The 19,302-nt window shown below is 46.5% G+C and overlaps 1 protein-coding gene and 1 long non-coding RNA gene across 6 annotated transcripts in view; one reads left to right on the forward strand and one right to left on the reverse strand.

Moving 5' to 3' along the window:
• trdmt1 (tRNA aspartic acid methyltransferase 1) overlaps nucleotides 1-19,302 on the forward strand; it is a 170,002-nt gene that overhangs the window by 112,789 nt on the left and 37,911 nt on the right. For all 5 annotated transcript variants that reach the window (XM_037277492.1, XM_037277489.1, XM_037277493.1 and 2 more), the window contains exon 11: nucleotides 8,397-8,534. In XM_037277492.1, coding sequence (XP_037133387.1) covers nucleotides 8,397-8,503 — 107 coding nt within the window. In that variant the 3' untranslated portion in view covers nucleotides 8,504-8,534. The remainder of the gene's footprint in view (nucleotides 1-8,396; nucleotides 8,535-19,302) is intronic.
• LOC119137928 lies at nucleotides 413-8,750 on the reverse strand. Its single transcript, XR_005101036.1, has 3 exons — nucleotides 8,620-8,750; nucleotides 1,140-1,142; nucleotides 413-423 (listed from the first exon to the last, which is right to left on the reverse strand). It is a non-coding gene; the product is annotated as an uncharacterized LOC119137928 (long non-coding RNA).

The following is a 19,302-nucleotide window of genomic DNA, read 5'->3' on the forward strand; positions in this document are numbered from 1 at the left end:
TCTGACTGGTTGGCCACCCCTGTTGTAGAGGCATGTCAGCCATGACAGCCCCACAACATCCAGAGCCCTTAAGAACTCCGGGCGGATCATATCCACCCCCGGGGCCTTGCCACCGAGGGGTTTTTTAACTACCTCAGTGACTTCGACCCCAGAGATTGGAAAGTCCGCCTCAGAGTCCCCAGGCTCTGCTTCCACAATGGAAGGCGTGTAGGTGGAATTGAGGAGGTCTTCGAAGTATTCTCCCCACCGACACACGACGTCCCGAGTCGAGGTCAGCAGCACGCCATCCCCACTGTAAACAGTGTTGACATTGCACTGCTTCCCCCTCCTGAGACGCCGGATGGTGGACCAGAATTTCCACGAAGCCGTCCGGAAGTCATTCACCATGGCCTCGCCAAACTCTTCCCACGCCCGGGTTTTTGCCTCAGAAACTGCCGAAGCCGCGTTCCGCTTGGCCTGTCAGCTGCCTCCGGAGTCCTGCAGGCCAAAACGGCCCGATAGGACTCCTTCAGCTTGAAGGCATCCCTTACCCCCGGTGTCCACCAGCGGGTTCGGGGATTGCCGCCACGACAGGAACCAATGACCTTAATGCCACAGCTCCGGTCGGCCGCCTCAACAATGGAGGCACGGAACAAGGTCCACTCGGACTCAATGTCCCCCGCCTCCCCCGGGACGTGGGAAAAGCTCTGCCGGAGGTGGGAGTTGAAGCTCTTCCTGAGAGGGGATTCTGCCAGACGTTCCCAGCAGACCCTCACAGAGCGTTCGGGTCTGCCAGGCGTCTTCCCCCACCATCGGAGCCAACCCACCACCAGGTGGTGATCAGTTGACAGCTCCGCCCCTCTCTTCGCCCGAGTGTCCAAAACATGCGGCCGCAAATCCGATGACACGACTACAAAGTCGATCATCGAACTGCGGCCTAGGGCAGGGGTGGGCAAACTACGGCCCGCGGGCCACATCCGGCCCACGGGACCGTTTAATCCGGCCCGCCAACCCTGAATAAATTGTATTATTAAACAGTTTTTTTGGTCATTTAGCATGCAATGACTGCGTTTCCCCAGTAGATGGAGAACCGCTCGCCTGCGCATTTACTACCGGAAGCCGTGTCAGAAAGCTCGGTGCACACTCACAAGTGCGTGTACGTACTCAGTAGTACGGACATGGCGCACTCGCGCTCTATTTGTATCAGTCCCGAATTTAGAGCGTGGGCTGTGACGACAGCATTCTTGTAATTCGCGCGCTGAGCTTTCAGATACAGTTTTACGCTAAAGCCACCCACAAACCTTCCCCTGGAATCCTTCTATTAAAATGAGTCGCCCAAGGAAAAGCAAGGTGGACACAGTGCCGAGTGTTTAAAAAAGAGTGGCCAATTTGGCTCGACGTACGCGACGTTCAGCCACATCAACATCAACCCGTCACAGATCGAGGTAAACGGACCAACACCTCGGATCTCTCCTAAGAATTGCCACAACAAATTTTACTCCAGACTATGACGCACTAGCAAAAAAGGGAGACCAACAACACTGTTCCCACTGAAAATGAAGGGGAGGCTCTCAAGTTGGTTGTAAAAAAATGCATTTTGAATATGATTTGTACACATAGCAGGGATTGAAACTAGCGACCATTCTCATTTTCAAACAATGCAGGATGCTCAAGGACATTGATGCACCACCTGTTTGCGACTAATCTTAACCTGTAAAGTTCTTAAGGCTCACTTTAAGGAAGTGTTTCCCGTTTCCTCACCTCTGTTACCAGGTGTTTGAGTTAAAACTCTGCTCTGATGTTCAGATACCCCTCAGCGTGTTGCCGTTTTGATTACTTTATTTGGATGTATGCTTTCACTGATTCTTCAAGATGATATATTTGGTCAGAATGTTTGCCGTTTGATGTGATCTCATAAGATAAACATCTTTCATTAATCTGACCTGCAGGCACTGAAGTGATGGAGACTGTTATTCATAATAACAGTGTTGTATTTTATGAGAATCACTGATAGCAGTTTTTTAGTGAATTATTATTATTATTTTTTTAATGCTGTTAATAAATGCATTTGTTTTCAAAAAACTTGTTTGGAATATCCATGCTTTACTACCTACTAAAGGCCAAAATCTTTCATGCAATGACCTTTACAGGTCGCTTATATTACTTCACACAAACACTACGTCCATCTGCTCCTGGTTCGGCCCTCCGGTCCAAATTTAGAACCCAGTTCGGCCCGCGAGTCAAAAAGTTTGCCCACCCCTGGCCTAGGGTGTCCTGGTGCCAAGTGCACACATGGACACCCTTATGTTTGAACATGGTGTTCATTATAGAAAATCCGTGTCGAGCACAGAAGTCCAATAATAGAACACCGCTCGGTTTCAGATCGGAAGGGCCGTTCCTCCCAATCACGCCCTTCCAGGTCTCACTGTCATTGCCCACGTGAGCATTGAAGTCACCCAGTAGAACGATGGAGTCCCCAGAAGGAGCGCTCTCCAGCACTTCTTCCAGGGACTCCAAGAAGGGTGGGTACTCTGAGCTGCCGTTTGGTGCATAGACACAAACAACAGTCAGGACCCGTCCCCCCACCCGAAGGCGGAGGGAGGCTACCCTCTCGTTCACCAGGGTGAACCCCAATGTGCAGGCGCCCAGCCGGGGGGCAATAAGTATACCCACACCTGCTCCACGCCTCTCGCCGTGGGTAACTCCAGAGTGGAAGAGAGTCCAGCCCCTCTCGAGTTCTATCAACTACACTAAGTAAACTGTATAAGTGATAAATGAGAAATTTAAGTCCCGTAATTTTCTGACTAAAAGTCGCTCCGGAATATAGGTCGCATTAGCCATAAAATGCACAATAACGTGAAAAGAAACATATATAAGTCGCTCCGGAGTATAAGTCGCATTTTGGGGGGAAATTTATTTGACAAAATCCAACACCAAGAACAGACATGAACGAGCAACAACAGGCTAAACGATAGGTATGCTAACGTGACATAAACACAAACGAAGAGCTGAGAACGGGCCTGACGTAACATTCAGAGTTATTAAAAAAAACTATTACATAAATAACACGTTTATAAAACCATCTGTGTCACTCCAATTCATTAAATCAATCGATCGTCCTTTGTCAACAATGGGTGCGCGCCGCTGACGGCACTTGCACTTCAAAATATTCCACAGGCCCATATAACGATATATAAATTAGATATCAAATAACTATTATATAAGCAATAATATTATCAAACCATCTGTGTACTCTAAATCATTAAATACATCGATCAAATTTCTCGTCCTTTGTCAACAACGCCGCGCGTGCGCCCTGACGTCAGCCTCGTCGTTATTCCACAGATCTAGTATATTACTATATTGTAGCGTTAACAAAGTACAAGGAAAGACGTGGGTTTGGTAAACGGCTCTTTATTTAACAAAACCAACTTCCAGGCGTGTGGCGACGTGGACTTCCAGCCACAGAGGTGGAAGAGAGATCCATAGAATAGAGGCTTTGCAGTCACGTGGTTTTATCACGTGATTTTGTGTTATGCCGCCATCTTGGCGGTCAACTCGTTCCTACGTGTTTGTATAGATTGTTTGATTTCTGCGCTACATTTTCACCGATTTCATCCGAATTATGGCTGGTTTGCTATCCAACGAAGTTGGGCATTTGGATGAAGAATCCAAGAAACGTTACAGAGAGAAGTTGAACCTTGTTGGCACAACGGATCCGTACCTTTTACCGAGAAGCATGCTAAAATCGCCCGAGCATTTTGCAACAGCCGACCTGCCTGAACTCTCATATCCAGATATTTATAATTACCTCGTCGATTCACCATCTCCGTACACTGAAAAGGACCTTAAGGCATACAAGTGTCTGGATGCCTACAAGTATTTTACAGCAGGTTTTGTGCATGATGGTCTGATATGGCAGATTAACCAATAAAAATGTTAACCTTGTGCCAATGGCTTGAAAACTTTACCAATGTAGATTTTACCTTGTGCCAAATGAAGTAACAAAAGCCCTCTTGTTAAAAAATGCTACATTAAAAAAAGATTGTTTCACAAGGTTCATAATAATTTTTTGGGAAATTTCCTAATGCATTCACTCGAGAATTAATTGTTCAATTCCAATATGAAGTTCAATATTTACATTGATAACGTTTTCAAGCCAATCAGATGAAGCATCATGAAAAAATAAACACAAAATAAAAACGGGGGGGTGAACTGAAGAAATCATCCCATTCCCTGCCTTGCTGCTCTTGCTGCCTTTCTAAAAATGCACCCAGCATTTTCAACAATCATATTTGTATCATCCCATATTGTATTATTTCACATTTTGTGAAACAAATCAGGGGTGAATAGTTTGTTTACATACTTGATATGAAGTCCTCATTGCATATCCTTGTGTAAATCGTAGGTTTCCATCGTTCACGACGAATATCCGCGATCCATTTATCACGTTTTTTCATGTTCGCCGGAAATCTATAGAAGCTAAGATTTGGTTTATCGCCTCGTCTATTGCTACATCCAACAGCACAGCAGGTATCCGGCATTTTTAAGCTCAAATAGCAGCAGATATAACAAGAAAGCGTGTGTGAGTCGTTGACCGGCACTGAAAAGTTGACCGCCAAGATGGCCGCCAAGCTAATGTGGGTAGCTTGATGACGTCAGCTGCAAAGCCTCTATAGGACCGGGCGTGCGTAAAAGCCATGACCGAGCCCCATCCACCGTACCCGGTGTCAAACGCGCACTTTTTATCAAAGTGCCACCGGCTTCCCGGTAACGGGTTCGATAAGCCGGGGTGAAGAGACTCGTCCGTATCTAACCACCCGAGTTTAATTAATTCTACCAGAATCAATCTAATTTCTTTATGACGCCAATCCCTCTCAAGTCATCCGACGCGCGAGCCGAGTAACTCAATTCGAGGCGAGTCGTCGAAATGACCGCGCCATAATGATGGCTCCCTTCGGTTGTTTGATGCTTGTGTTATGTTACGGATATTTTTAGATGCCTTTGTTAAGACCTTAGAGAGATTTGTTGTTCTAGCGCACCCTTGCACTAGTTTTGCCGAAGTAACTTTTGATATGGATCTGCTCTACTTTGTTGCGGAAGTAGCGAGCCTACTTCTCTTTATTTGAAGAAAAATCAAATGAGTGGAAGTATGACGATAATAGTATTTGAGAAGGAATTTAATGCATTAAATCGTTAATTCTAACATTATATATATGAACACTTAACCTTTGGAATGCTTTAACGAACTCGATTGTTTAAAAAGAATAATATTTTTCTTAATACGAATCAAAATGATTTACACGAATTATAATTATCCTGCAATTAATTTTGAAGGCAAATGAATCCCTCAAAATCGTCCAATGTAGCTTTTGACGCGGCCCGACAAAAATAGGAACGGGCCCGCGCCCGACGGACATTTACTAATTATAACTCTACCACTAATCCAAATAATCGAATTTAAACACCTTCGTTATTTTACTCAAGTAAAGCCAATATTTGAACGAATTAAATGTTTAACGAGATGCACTCATCCCTCAAATAATTATGAAGGCAATTTAATTCCCAAAGTTGTCCGATTTAGCTTTTGACGCGGCCCGACAAAAATAGGAACGGGCCCGCGCTCGACGGACAATTAAATTACTTTTAACTCTACACCAATCCAATTAATCTAGTTTAAACACCTTCGTTATCTGTATTTATTACGGTATGATTGCATACCATAATAATCACCCGTCAATAAATCGAATTATCAAACCAACCACAAACAATCGATTGCATATATCATACAAATTAGCGCACAACGAATTAAATGAGTATATAAAACACATTTATTGAAGAAGCACGAAATAGAATTACAAATCTTAATTCCTCCAAATACTGAACAATCCCACTTACTGATACACGTGCAAATAAAATCATTCAATCTCGGAGTACTTTGATTGTAAAACATAGATCAGAAAAGAAGGAAAAGGTAGCTACCAATTGGGTGTTATTTTTTGGTGGAAATAAAGTCGAGTGATCAGTTCGATCTTATTTCTAAAATTCCAATTTGGGAATAGGTTGGCCTCGAGAGGACCGACTGCCCGATGACTGTCCCTCCCCTCGCGTAAATACAGAAAAGGTTGTTCCCCTCACCTAGTTCATCATGCAATGTTGTCCAGTCCAATTCTTTTGAGTAAATCCAAGTTAATCCAGGCAAGCGATCTTGCGTCTCACACGAAGATCTCGGAGGCTTAGAAAAAGTCTTGGAACTCGTACGGGCTTCTTCACGTATGAACGCTTTTTGGGAGAGAGAGCCCCGTAGCTGCCTATGGCGGTCTTTTTATAGACTTCTCTGCCCCCCCCCTTTCGCTGGCCTCTATACTGCCCAGTTTCCCACACTTATACACCTGCTGCTTTCTGGCAGCTGTTTCCGCCCTTCATCTGTCCCACGCACTATCTTCCATCAAAGGTTCGGCCAACACCCTGGTCAGCCCCCCTACTTCCTCTTTTCTTCACTTCTCTTTTTGTAAAAATAATACTTCAAAGTTACACTTCAATCAACCATAAAATCAAAAATCCAAACTTAAGTCAATATTTTAAACATTTTTTAACACACCACCATTTTCATAGTGGTGGGCACCTTGGTCTAATTGAGTGATAATATTGCTTTAAGCTGTTACAGAATATATTTTAGCCAAGCAAAGAAATTAAGATAAAAAAATAAAAACAACTTTTGTATCAATCTTTCAAACATTTTTTAACACACCGCCATTTTCATAGTGGTGGGCACCTTGGTCTAATTGAGTGATAATATTGCTTTAAACTGTTACAGAATATATTTTAGCCAAGCAAAGAAATTAAGATCAAAAAATAAAAACCACATTTGTGCTTCCGTGCGTGACCCAAAAACCGACCCCGTGTTATTCTGTTTATTTCTATTTTTGCTAGTTCAGCTTGTCTTGCCCATCTTTGGTCTCCTGTAACGGTTTGGCACCATCTCTTGGAAAAATTTTGAATTTCAGCCCTGCCAATTTATTCAATAATTCTCAATTCAAATTTTTCACCATCTGCTGCTAAAATTTGGAATTTCAGCCCTGCCAATTTATTCCTGGGAGCAATCCATACTCACTTTTTGCACCATCTGTTCCCCCCACACCCCATGTTACATGACACCGGACAGCCACCCGGCCGAGCGCCGGCCCCCGACTTCTATCCACGGAGGTGAAAGAGAGCACCGTAGAGTAGGAGCGGGTGTGCGTAAAAGCCCTAATAGTTTTTCAAACCTCCTGTGTCACTCCAAATCCTTAAATCCTTCAAACTCTTCGTCCTCCGTGTCACTTAGAAACAAAGCCGCTAATCATGCCGGTAGTACGTGGGGCCCTTCGTCATCCCGTGATCAATCATTGTCCTTTTTGTAAACAACCGCCGCGCCGCGCTGCTGACGTCACTTGAAATTCAAATTATAGTAATCCCTTGCTACATCGCGGTTCGTTTATCGCGGTTTCACTTTTTTTTTTTCTTCATTTTTGAAAAAATTCACATATAAGTTGCTCCTCGTTATAAGTCGCCCCCCCACCCAAACTATGAAAAAAACCACGACTTATAGTCAGAAAATTACGGTATTCATCAAAGTACTTCATATGCTAGATGTTGAATTCATCCATTCTTTGGCGATACGATTATCCAAATGATTTAGGCTCTTTAAAAGCACTGTACTTGCTTTCCTGCAATGTTCTTGGGCACACCAAATTGCATAGGGGTTTCTGAATACTGGACAGGAGAGAGTATCAGGCTGTTAGTCAGACTTCCAGCAAGTACAATTTGACTTTCATACCAGTAGTAGAACTAAGCTAAACACCCTTTCTTCAGATCAGCATGCATGTGTCATGTAGACCCGCAATATAACATCCTACATAGGGACACTCCACTAAAAGGCCTTAGAATCATGTTCTCAAAAACAACATTTTATTCAAGGTGTCTTGCCGTCACAGCTGACATCCTCTTGCCGCACATCACCACAATATTCAATGTGTTTAATGACACCATGCTACGCCCATCTAAGTTCAGTCTTGTTTGCAGTGAATGCTGAGCTAAAGCAACCTGCCCTTTGTCACCACTTCACGTCGACACTCTGATGGACAGAATAAAACGATGAACCACTGCAATGTCATTTTACAACAAGAAAATAAACTGTGAAAAAAAGTGGGTTTAAGCTGTTTAGCTGTTAATAGCTCTTTGACAGTGCAGTATCATAAAGCTTTAGTTGCTTGTTTAATCTCATACTTAGCTTGTAGTAAACACATCCCCAACATTCCTGACTCCATTACTTCTTTGTACGTAACAATGAGAAACCATTTGTATGTTGTACTGTATATGTACAGTTGTGTACCACATGTTGAAATAATACTTGTCTTTTTAATGTCTTTATTTAGCTTTTCCAGATCAAATCCCCACCAGGCAGCGTTACAAACTTCTAGGAAACAGCCTCAATGTTGTGGTGGTGACAAGACTGCTACACCAGCTGCTCTCCAAGTGGTGAGCAATGGAGGCAAATAAAGTTGCCATTCCAGGTATTATTTAAAGCAGCACTGTCAAGAATTTGGACCTTCCTTAAAATGTATTCATAACTCTTCTGATGAAATCTCGATTTAGAACTACAGTAATCCCACGTTTATCGTGGATAATTGGTTTCAAGACCACCCGCAATATGTGAAAATCCGCGAAGTAGTGTCACCCTTTTTTTAACATACATAAATTGTTTGTGTATCAATAAGTGTATATTAAACCATATACCCCTCCGTGAGTCGTCACCTTATCGTGGTGGAGGGGTTTGCGTGCCCCTATGATCCTAGGAGCCATGTTGTCTGGGGCTTCATGCCCCTGGTAGGGTCACCCATGGCAAACGGGTCCTAGGTGAGGGGCCAGACAAAGCACGGCTCATCAGCCCCTTATGATGAAAAAAATTAATGGATCACGTTTTCCCTCGCCCGGACGCGGGTCACCGGGGCCCCCCTCTGGAGCCAGGCCTGGAGGCGGGGCTCGAAGGCGAGCGTCTGGTGGCCGGGCCTTCGCCCATGGGGCCCGGCCGGGCTCAGCCCGAAAAGGAAACGTGGGTCCCCCTTCCCATGGGCTCACCACCTGTGGGAGGGGCCAAAGGGGTCGGGTGCATTGCAAGCTGGGCGGCGGCCAAAGGCAGGGACCTTGGCGGTCTGATCCCCGGCTGCAGAAGCTGGCTCTTGGGACATGGAATGTCACCTTTCTGGCTGGAAAGGAGCCCGAGCTGGTGTGCGAGGCAGAAAAGTTCCGACTAGATATAGTCGGACTTGCCTCCACGCACAGTTTGGGTTCCGGTACAAGCCCTCTCGAGAGGGGCTGGACTCTCTTCCACTCTGGAGTTGCCCACGGTGAGAGGCGTCGAGCAGGTGTGGGTATACTTATTGCCCCCCGGCTGGGCGCCTGCACATTGGGGTTCACCCCGGTGAACGAGAGGGTAGCCTCCCTCCGCCTTCGGGTGGGGGGACGGGTCCTGACTGTTGTTTGTGTCTATGCACCAAACGGCAGCTCAGAGTACCCACCCTTCTTGGAGTCCCTGGAGGAAGTGCTGGAGAGCGCTCCTTCTGGGGACTCCGTCGTTCTACTGGGTGACTTCAATGCTCACGTGGGCAATGACAGTGAGACCTGGAAGGGCGTGATTGGGAGGAACGGCCCCCCCGATCTGAACCCGAGCGGTGTTCTATTGTTGGACTTCTGTGCTCGACACGGATTTTCAATAATGAACACCATGTTCAAACATAAGGGTGTCCATGTGTGCACTTGGCACCAGGACACCCTAGGCCGCAGTTCGATGATCGACTTTGTAGTCGTGTCATCGGATTTGCGGCCGCATGTTTTGGACACTCGGGCGAAGAGAGGGGCGGAGCTGTCAACTGATCACCACCTGGTGGTGGGTTGGCTCCGATGGTGGGGGAAGATGCCGGTCCGACCTGGCAGACCCAAACGTTCTGTGAGGGTCTGCTGGGAACGTCTGGCGGAATCCCCTGTCAGGAAGAGCTTCAACTCCCACCTCCGGCAGAGCTTTTCCCACGTCCCGGGGGAGGCGGGGGACATTGAGTCCGAGTGGACCTTGTTCCGCGCCTCCATTGTTGAGGCGGCCGACCGGAGCTGTGGCCGTAAGGTCATTGGTGCCTGTCGTGGCGGCAATCCCCGAACCCGCTGGTGGACACCGGCGGTAAGGGATGCCGTCAAGCTGAAGAAGGAGTCCTATCGGGCCGTTTTGGCCTGCGGGACTCCGGAGGCAGCTGACAGGTACCGGATGGCCAAGCGGAACGCGGCTTCGGCGGTTGCTGAGGCAAAAACCCGGGCGTGGGAGGAGTTCGGCGAGGCCATGGAGAATGACTTCCGGACGGCTTCGAGGAAATTCTGGTCCACCATCCGGCGTCTCAGGAGGGGGAAGCAGTGCAACGTCAACACTGTTTACAGTGGAGATGGCGTGCTGCTGACCTCGACTCGGGACGTCGTGTGTCGGTGGGGAGAATACTTCGAAGACCTCCTCAATTCCACCTACACGCCTTCCATTGTGGAAGCAGGGCCTGGGGACTCTGAGGCGGACTCTCCAATCTCTGGGGTTGAAGTCACTGAGGTAGTTAAAAAACTCCTCGGTGGCAAGGCCCCGGGGGTGGATGAGATCCGCCCGGATTTCTTAAGGGCTCTGGATGTTGTGGGGCTGTCATGGCTGACACGTCTCTACAGCATCGCGTGGACATCGGGGACAGTGCCTCTGGATTGGCAGACTGGGGTGGTGGTTCCCCTCTTTAAGAAGGGGGACCGGAGGGTGTGTTCCAATTACAGGGGAATTACACTCCTCAGCCTCCCTGGTAAGGTCTATTCAGGGGTGCTGGAGAGGAGGGTCCGTCGGGAGGTCGAACCTCGGATTCAGGAGGAACAGTGTGGCTTTCGTCCTGGCCGTGGAACAGTGGACCAGCTCTTCACCCTCAACAGGATCCTCGAGGGTGCATGGGAGTTCGCCCAACCAGTCCACATGTGTTTTGTGGACTTGGAGAAGGCGTTCGACCGTGTCCCTCGGGAGGTTCTGTGGGGGGTGCTTCGGGAGTACGGGGTACCGAGCCAACTGATAAGGGCGGTTCGGTCCCTGTATCACCGATGCCAGAGTGTGGTCCGCATTTCCGGCAGTAAGTCGGATTCGTTCCCAGTGAGGGTTGGACTCCGCCAAGGCTGCCCTTTGTCACCGATTCTGTTCATAATTTTTATGGACAGAATTTCTAGGTGCAGCCGAGGCGTTGAGGGTGTCCGGTTTGGGGACCTCAGCATCGCGTCTCTGCTTTTTGCAGACGACGTTGTGCTGTTGGCTTCTTCAGGCCGTGATCTCCAGCTCTCACTGGAGCGGTTCGCAGCCGAGTGTGAAGCGGTCGGGATGAGGGTCAGCACCTCCAAATCCGAGTCCATGGTCCTCGATCGGAAAAGGGTGGAATGCCCTCTCCGGATCGGGGATGAGATCCTGCCCCAAGTGGAGGAGTTTAAGTATCTTGGGGTCTTGTTCACGAGTGAGGGGAGGATGGAGCGCGAGATCGACAAGCGGATCGGTGCAGCGTCGGCAGTAATGCGGACTCTGTACCGGTCCGTCGTGGTAAAGAGAGAGCTGAGCCAAAAGGCAAAGCTCTCAATTTACCGGTCGATTTACGCTCCTACCCTCACCTATGGTCACGAGCTATGGGTCGTGACCGAAAGAACGAGATCCCGGATACAAGCGGCCGAAATGAGTTTTCTCCGCAGGATGTCCGGGCTCTCCCTTAGAGATCGGGTGAGAAGTTCGGTCATCCGGGAGAGACTCGGAGTAGAGTCGCTACTCCTCCACGTTGAGAGGAGCCAGATGAGGTGGCTCGGGCATCTCATCAGGATGCCTCCTGGACGCCTCCCTGGGGAGGTGTTCCGGGCATGTCCCACCGGTAGGAGACCCCGGGGACGACCCAGGACGCGCTGGAGAGACTATGTCTCTCGGCTGGCCTGGGAACGCCTTGGGATCCCCCGGGATGAGCTAGATGAAGTGGCTGGGGAGAGGGAAGTCTGGGAGTCCCTCCTGAAGCTGCTGCCCCCGCGACCCGACCCCGGATAAGCGGAAGAAGATGGATGGATGGATGGATGGATTAAACCATATAAGTGCATATGTTATCATTAGAACATTAAATAATAGTTTCAAACAAGTAAATACTACGTATATTAATACGTAGTGTAAATGACATACAGAAACAATGTATAAATAATATAAATATAAATATGATACGTGTGTGTGTGCGCGCGCGTGTGCGTTTGTCAAAGTCAAAGTCTGCTTTATTGTCAATTTCTTCACGTCAAGACATACAAAGAGATCGAAATTGCGTTTCCTACTATCCCACGGTGACAAGACATATTACACATTCAAGCAAACAATACAAAAAGTAAAAATAAGAAGGCACATACAATGAATAAATAAGAGCAATGAATAAATAAGAGCAACTTAGTGGAAATGGTGCAATTGTCCATACAGCAGACAGTATAAAAGTACAGGAGGAGTAGTGCAAGTGGCAAGGCAGCCATCGTGGCCCAAAAGGTCAGGACGTCATGTAGCCGAGGGTGGAGAGAGTTCAGGATCCTAACAGCCTGGAGTATGAAGCTGTTGGTTCCAAAAACCACCCGCAATAAGTGAAATCCGCGAAGTAGGGTCACCCGCTCATCTGTACATTTTTTGTGTGTCAATAAATGTATATGAAACCATTTAAGTGCATATTTTATATTATATATATATAGTATATATATATATATATATATATATATATATATATACTATATACATATTCACATATAAATAACAAACATTTTTGTATAAATATTGAAATTATAAACATTATACGTGTGTCTGTGTGTGTGTGTGTGTGTGTGTGCGTGTGTGTGTGTGCGTGTGTGTGTGTATGTGTGTGTGAGACATACACTACCGTTCAAAAGTTTGGGGTCACAAAATTGTTTGGGTGACCCCAAACTTTTGAACGGTAGTGTATATATTTATTTAGATAATTATTTATAGATTATATATATAATCTTCTGTGTAAAAAATCTTATAATATATATGTATACTAGGGGTGTAAATCGCGGGTTTTGTCACGATACGATATCATATCGATACAAAGGACCACGATACGATTATTGCCGATATCTTAAAGCCTGCTGTGATTCATTCACGATACATCACGATATAGTGCTCCACGATCGATATTTTTATTTTTATTTTTTAAATAAAAAATATAGAACAATATCCTGATTTATAACAATTCATACGCAAAATCAACAAGGTACTGCAAACTCTTTATTTAGGAAATTACAAGAGTATTGTAGTATACAAAGTGCTTATTTTAACACTGAACTTTATCGAATTCCTATATTTTTTCTCATATAAGTAAAGAAAAATGAATATTCTTTCTTTTTTTGTAATACCATTAACTTTAAAGTGCATTACTGAACTATTTATTTACAATAATTTTAATTGTCCGTTGAGCCATCTTTTCTTTGGAATCCAAAGTGCTTCCAAACGAATGACTTAAAGCCCAAAGGGGAGCGAATTTTCTCGTCTTCTTGGACACTAGCCATAGCACCAGCCCAGGAGCCGCGTAGTTGTCGGCTCCCCTTTCACGTGCCTGCTCTGCTCACAACACAGCACGCCGCGTACTGCTCCCGGAAAGAGGAAGCAAGCAACAATGAACTGGATTTCAAAATAAAGTCGCGTCTAATGTCCGAGGTCAAACACGGCGATATAAATCGATGTTTACGTTTAGCATCGATGCCAATAAATCGTAGAGCATTATATCGATTAATCGATGTGTATCGATGAATCGTTACACCCCTAATATATACTTATATTCATAGACTCAATTTTGTGACCCCAAACTTTTGAACGGTAGTGTATGTCTCACACACACATACACACACACACACACACACACACACACACACACACATACGCACGCACACACAGACACACAGACACACGTATAATGTTTATAATTTCAATATTTATACAAAAATGTTTGTTATTTATATGTGAATATGTATATAGTATATATATATATATATATACTATATATATATAATATAAAATATGCACTTAAATGGTTTCATATACATTTATTGACACATAGAGGGAGCAACAGTGGGCCCCTAGGCGTGACGTACAGGCCCACCGGCGCGTGGATGTCCTGGCGCCCGCTAACCACTGTCCCAGCTATGGGGGAAATAGCACCCCCGCTGCCTTGTGGGTATCGTCTGGAACGAAAAGGCTAAGGGAGCAAACCCCGACAGGAAACCCGGCTTGGACTCCGTTAGGCAGACTCATGCTTTAAAAGAAAAAAGGCATTGTTCTGGCAACTCCTGCAGCCAACCTGATGCCAAACGTATCGGTTCACCGTTCCTTTGGATGACAACAGGAAGGCCGAGAGGGAAGCCCTGATGCCTGGGAAACTCAAGGCTTCCATAAAACTTGCCCAGGCTTCTTGCGCACTGGAGAGGAAACTTCAGCTCCACTAACCAGTGGAGACACAACACGGGAGGTTAGCAGTTACCGGTTATAAGCCCTTTCTTATTGGCGTAGTAGAGTATGGGTGCCAGGGGCTACCTCCGACGGTGGGAGAGATGTTCGGTCTCATTGGACAGCTACCGCCCGCCTCAAGCTGGGCAGCCCCCAGCCAATAAGGTGCTTTCCCGCCACAGCCTGCCTGCTTCATTGGGTGCTTGGAGCTTAGGGATTTATCCTAACAAGTGGGCTGTAAATTCACGCACCAAGCAACAAAAGGAAATTACCGAAGATTCCAGCACTACGCCTGGGGTGCTGGAATGTCAGGACTATGACACCCGGCCTCAGCGACAACCTACAACAAATTAATGATGTCCGTAAAACTGCAGTTATCAATAACGAACTCCTGAAGCTCAGAATTGACATCTCGACCCTCCAGGAAACACGACTCCATGGATCTGGCTCACTCAAGGAAAAGGACTATACCTTCTTTTGGCGGGGGAAGCCCTCTGAGGAAACCAGGGAACACGGAGTAGGGTTCGCTGTCAGGAACACACTCCTGGAAGCAGTGGTACCACCCACAGGTGGCTCTGAGAGAATCCTGGCTCTCTGCCTCAATACATCTATGGGACCTGTCCACCTAGTGAGTGTGTACGCTCCAACACTTAGCTCCCCCCAGGAAATAAAAGAAAGGTTTTATGATGAACTCGAAGCGACTCTTAAAAACATTCCCAGCCGTGAACAGCTCTACCTACTTGGTGACTTTAATGCTAGAGTCGGAGCCGATCGTGACTCCTGGCCATCCTGCTTGGGACACCATGGCATCGGTAAGCTGAATGAAAATGGGCAGAGACTTCTGGAGTTCTGCACATATCACCACCTCTGCATCACCAACACATACTTTCAGACCAAACCCATTCGCAAAGTCTCTTGGAGACATCCACGCTCAGGTCACTGGCACCAGTTAGACCTGATCATAACACGCACTTCTGATCTCAGAGGCATCCTTCAAACACGCAGTCTCCACAGTGCAGTCTGCGACACAGACCACTCCCTTGTGCTCTGTAGAGTCAAGCTACAGGCAAAAAACCTACACGGATCCAAATAAAAGGGAGCCCCACGCATCGACAGCAGCAAAACAACCGACCCAACCAAAGCTACAGCCTTCCTCTGTGCCTTAGAAGTCTCCCTCCACGGCCCACCCCAGTCCAGCTCCGCTCAGCGGTACTGGGATGGCTTGAGGGATGCCATACACAGCACGGCCCTGTCGGTCTTTGGCAAAAAGCAGGGAAAACCAAATGACTGGTTCAATGCCAATTTAACAACATTGGCACCAATTCTTGAAGAAAAACGCGTCGCACTCACAAATTACAAGCGCACTCCAAACACCAAAACTCTACAGACCCTCCGATCTTCTAGGGGGAAACTCCAACAAGCTGCTAGACGTTGTGCCAATGACTATTGGCTACAGCTCTGCAGCAACATTCAAGCAGCTGCTGACACAGGCAACATCAGACTCATGTTCGATGGCATCAAAAAGGCACTTGGACCATCACCCTGCAAAATTGTCCCATTGAAATCAGCTTCGGGAGAAACCATCGCTGAACGCTCTAAGCAGCTGGACCGCTGGGTGGAACACTACTCAGAGCTCTATGCCAGGGACAACAGTGTCTCTGATGCAGCCCTCAGGCATGTAGGGCACCTACCTGTTATGGAAGAGCTCGACATGGAACCAACAACTGAGGAGCTAAGCAAAGCAATTAACAGCCTGCCCAGCGGAAAAGCTCCAGGCACCGATGGGATAACAGCCGAAGTCCTCAAGTGTGGGAAGCCTGCTCTTCTGCATAGACTGCACAAGCTTTTATGCCTGTGCTGGAAAGAAGGCTCTGTCCCACAGGACATGAGAAATGCTGACATCGTCACCTTGTACAAAAACAAGGGAGACAGGAGTGACTGTAACAACTACCGTGGCATCTCCCTACTCAGCATTACCGGTAAGCTCTTTGCTCGAGTTGCACTAAACAGACTCCAAGTCCTCGCAGAGATGCTCTACCCAGAGTCACAGGCAGGGTTCAGAGCAGGAAGATCAACTCTGGACATGATCTTCACCCTGAGACAGCTGCAGGAGAAGTGCAGAGAACAACATAAACCTCTCTACATGGCCTTCGTTGACCTTACCAAGGCTTTTGACCTGGTGAGCAGGAGCGGCCTTTTCCAAATGGTGGAACGGATAGGTTGCCCGCCAAAACTCCTCAGCATCCGCCAGTCCTTCAACACTGACATGAAAGGTACTGTTCAGTACGATGGGTGCACTTCTGAGTCCTTTAACATCCGCTGTGGTGTCAAACAGGGATGTGTTTTGGCACCCACTCTGTTTGGGATATTCTTCTCTCTCCTCCTGCGCCAAGCCTTCGGAACATCAACTGAGGGAGTTTACTTACACACCAGGACAGACGGCAAGCTATTCAACCTATCCCGACTGAGAGCAAAAACCAAGATCAGACCACTCACCATTCGGGACATGTTGTTTGCTGATGAGGCAGCATTGGCAACACACACTAAGGAACACCTGCAGACTCTTCTAGACCGGTTCAGCCAAGCATGTCAGGACTTCAACCTGACCATCAGCCTAAACAAAACCAAGACAATGGGCCAGGGGACTACTGTCCCACCTTCCATCACCATCAACAACTACACACTGGAAGCTGTAAGCAGCTTTATCTATCTTGGGTCTACCATCACCTGCAATTTGTCACTCGATGCCGAGGTCAGCAGCCGGATTGGGAAAGCAGCTTCTACCTTTGGAAAACTGACACCCAGAGTATGGCAGAACAGCAAGCTCACCATCCATACAAAGGTGCAAGTGTACAGGGCCTGTGTCGTCAGTACACTCTTGTATGGCAGTGAAGCCTGGACTCTTTATGCACATCAAGAGAGAAGGCTAAACTCTTTCCATCTGCGTTGCCTGCGACGCATACTGGGCATCACCTGGCGGGACAGGATCACAGACAGTGCAGTCCTGGAGAGTGCACAGCTCCCCACTATGCTCTCCCTGCTGAAGCAGCGGCGTCTCCGTTGGCTGGGCCATGTCCGTCGGATGGAAGATGGTCGTATGCCAAAGGACATCTTATATGCAGAGCTAAAATCAGGCAAAAGGCAAGTAGGCCGCCCACTGCTCCGCTACAAGGATGTCTGCAAACAAGACCTCAAATCCTTCAACATCAACCCAGCCATCTGGGAAGACGTCGCCCAGGATCGCCACAAATGGCAACAGGCTCTCCGAAACGGGCTGCAGACCTACGAAATCACCCTGGCTCAACATCGAGAAACGAAAAGGAAATTGAGGAAGCAGCAAGCCACCATGCCCCCACCTCCACCGGGTCTGGCCCACATCTGTAACATCTGTGGCCGTGTCTGCCTCTCACGAATAGGACTCACCAGCCACAGCAGACGCTGTGCAAAGAACACCTAACCTCCAGACACAAGAAATCTATGGTCTTTCGAGACTGTGATGCCGATGATATTCATAGATTATATATAATCTTATACAAATATAAGATATAATTTATAATATTTAATTCATAATATTTTATTATAATAATATTTACACTACCGTTCAAAAGATTGGGGTCACCCAAACAATTTTGTGACCCCAAACTTTTCAACGGTAGTGTATGTAGCTAAAGTATACATACTGTAAATATGTAAAAACATGTTTTGTTTGTTTTTAACAAAATATGTTTTTAGAACTTTTATTATTATAACAACTTTTTTATAACAAGGTACAAGTGTACATACTATAAATATGGTTTTAGAACTCTTTTATTATTATAATTTTTTTTTATAACAATGGACAATACTGGAAATGTTTTTAGAACTCTTATTATAACAACTTTTTTTATTTAAAGGTACAAGTGGTCGTACTGCAATTCTGTGGACACTCCCTGCCTTCTGCTGGCGTGTGGGCAACTTTCGTGCCAAAATTCCTCAATTTAGAAGGTTTATTTTGAATTTGTGAATTTCTTCTTTTTTTTTTTTTTTTTTTAAAAATCTGCGACGTACTGAAGCCGCGATAATCGAATCGCGATGTAGCGAGGGATTACTGTAGTTGAATTGTACCATTGTGATGGCCTGGCGGTGTCTTTATTACTTTTACTGGCACAAATAAAAATTGAGGTGGACCTGCCACACAAAAAAACTTTAAATGTGCTGACATGCTTTACAGCAGGGGTGTCCAAACTGCGGCCCGCGGTCCAGTTTTTATTGGCCCGCAGCAAATTCTGAAAACATAATTGAATATGGCCCGCACAAGAAGCTTGAGCTCAACTGTTGCACTTCTCGGTTTCAACACTAGATGGAGCCCGCCACACAAATGAAATCAAGCGAAGAAAAACTTTTACCGCGAGTCCCCAGAAATGGCTGCACCAAAGAAGCGCAAAATAGCAAGTGAGTGTAGAATATTTCAAACATGTTGGGAAAATGAGTATTTCTTCAAAGAAATCAACAGAAAGTGTGGCTGTTTGATTTGTACTGAAGATGTTGCTGTGATGAAAGAGTATAATGTCCGCGCATTTACTCCCGGGAGCCGTGTCAGAAAGCTCGGTGCACACTCACAAGTGCATGTGCGTACTCAGTAGTACGTAGTAATCTCATCTATCAGTGCCGAATTTCGAGTGTCGGCTGTGACGTCAATATTCTCGTAATTCGCGCGCTGAGTTTTCAGATACAGTTTTACGCTAATGCCACCCACAAACCTTCCCCTGGAATCCTTCCATTAAAATGAG

This window comes from Syngnathus acus, chromosome 19, assembly GCF_901709675.1.
Source record: "Syngnathus acus chromosome 19, fSynAcu1.2, whole genome shotgun sequence".
NCBI classification, from domain to species: Eukaryota; Metazoa; Chordata; class Actinopteri; order Syngnathiformes; family Syngnathidae; genus Syngnathus; species Syngnathus acus.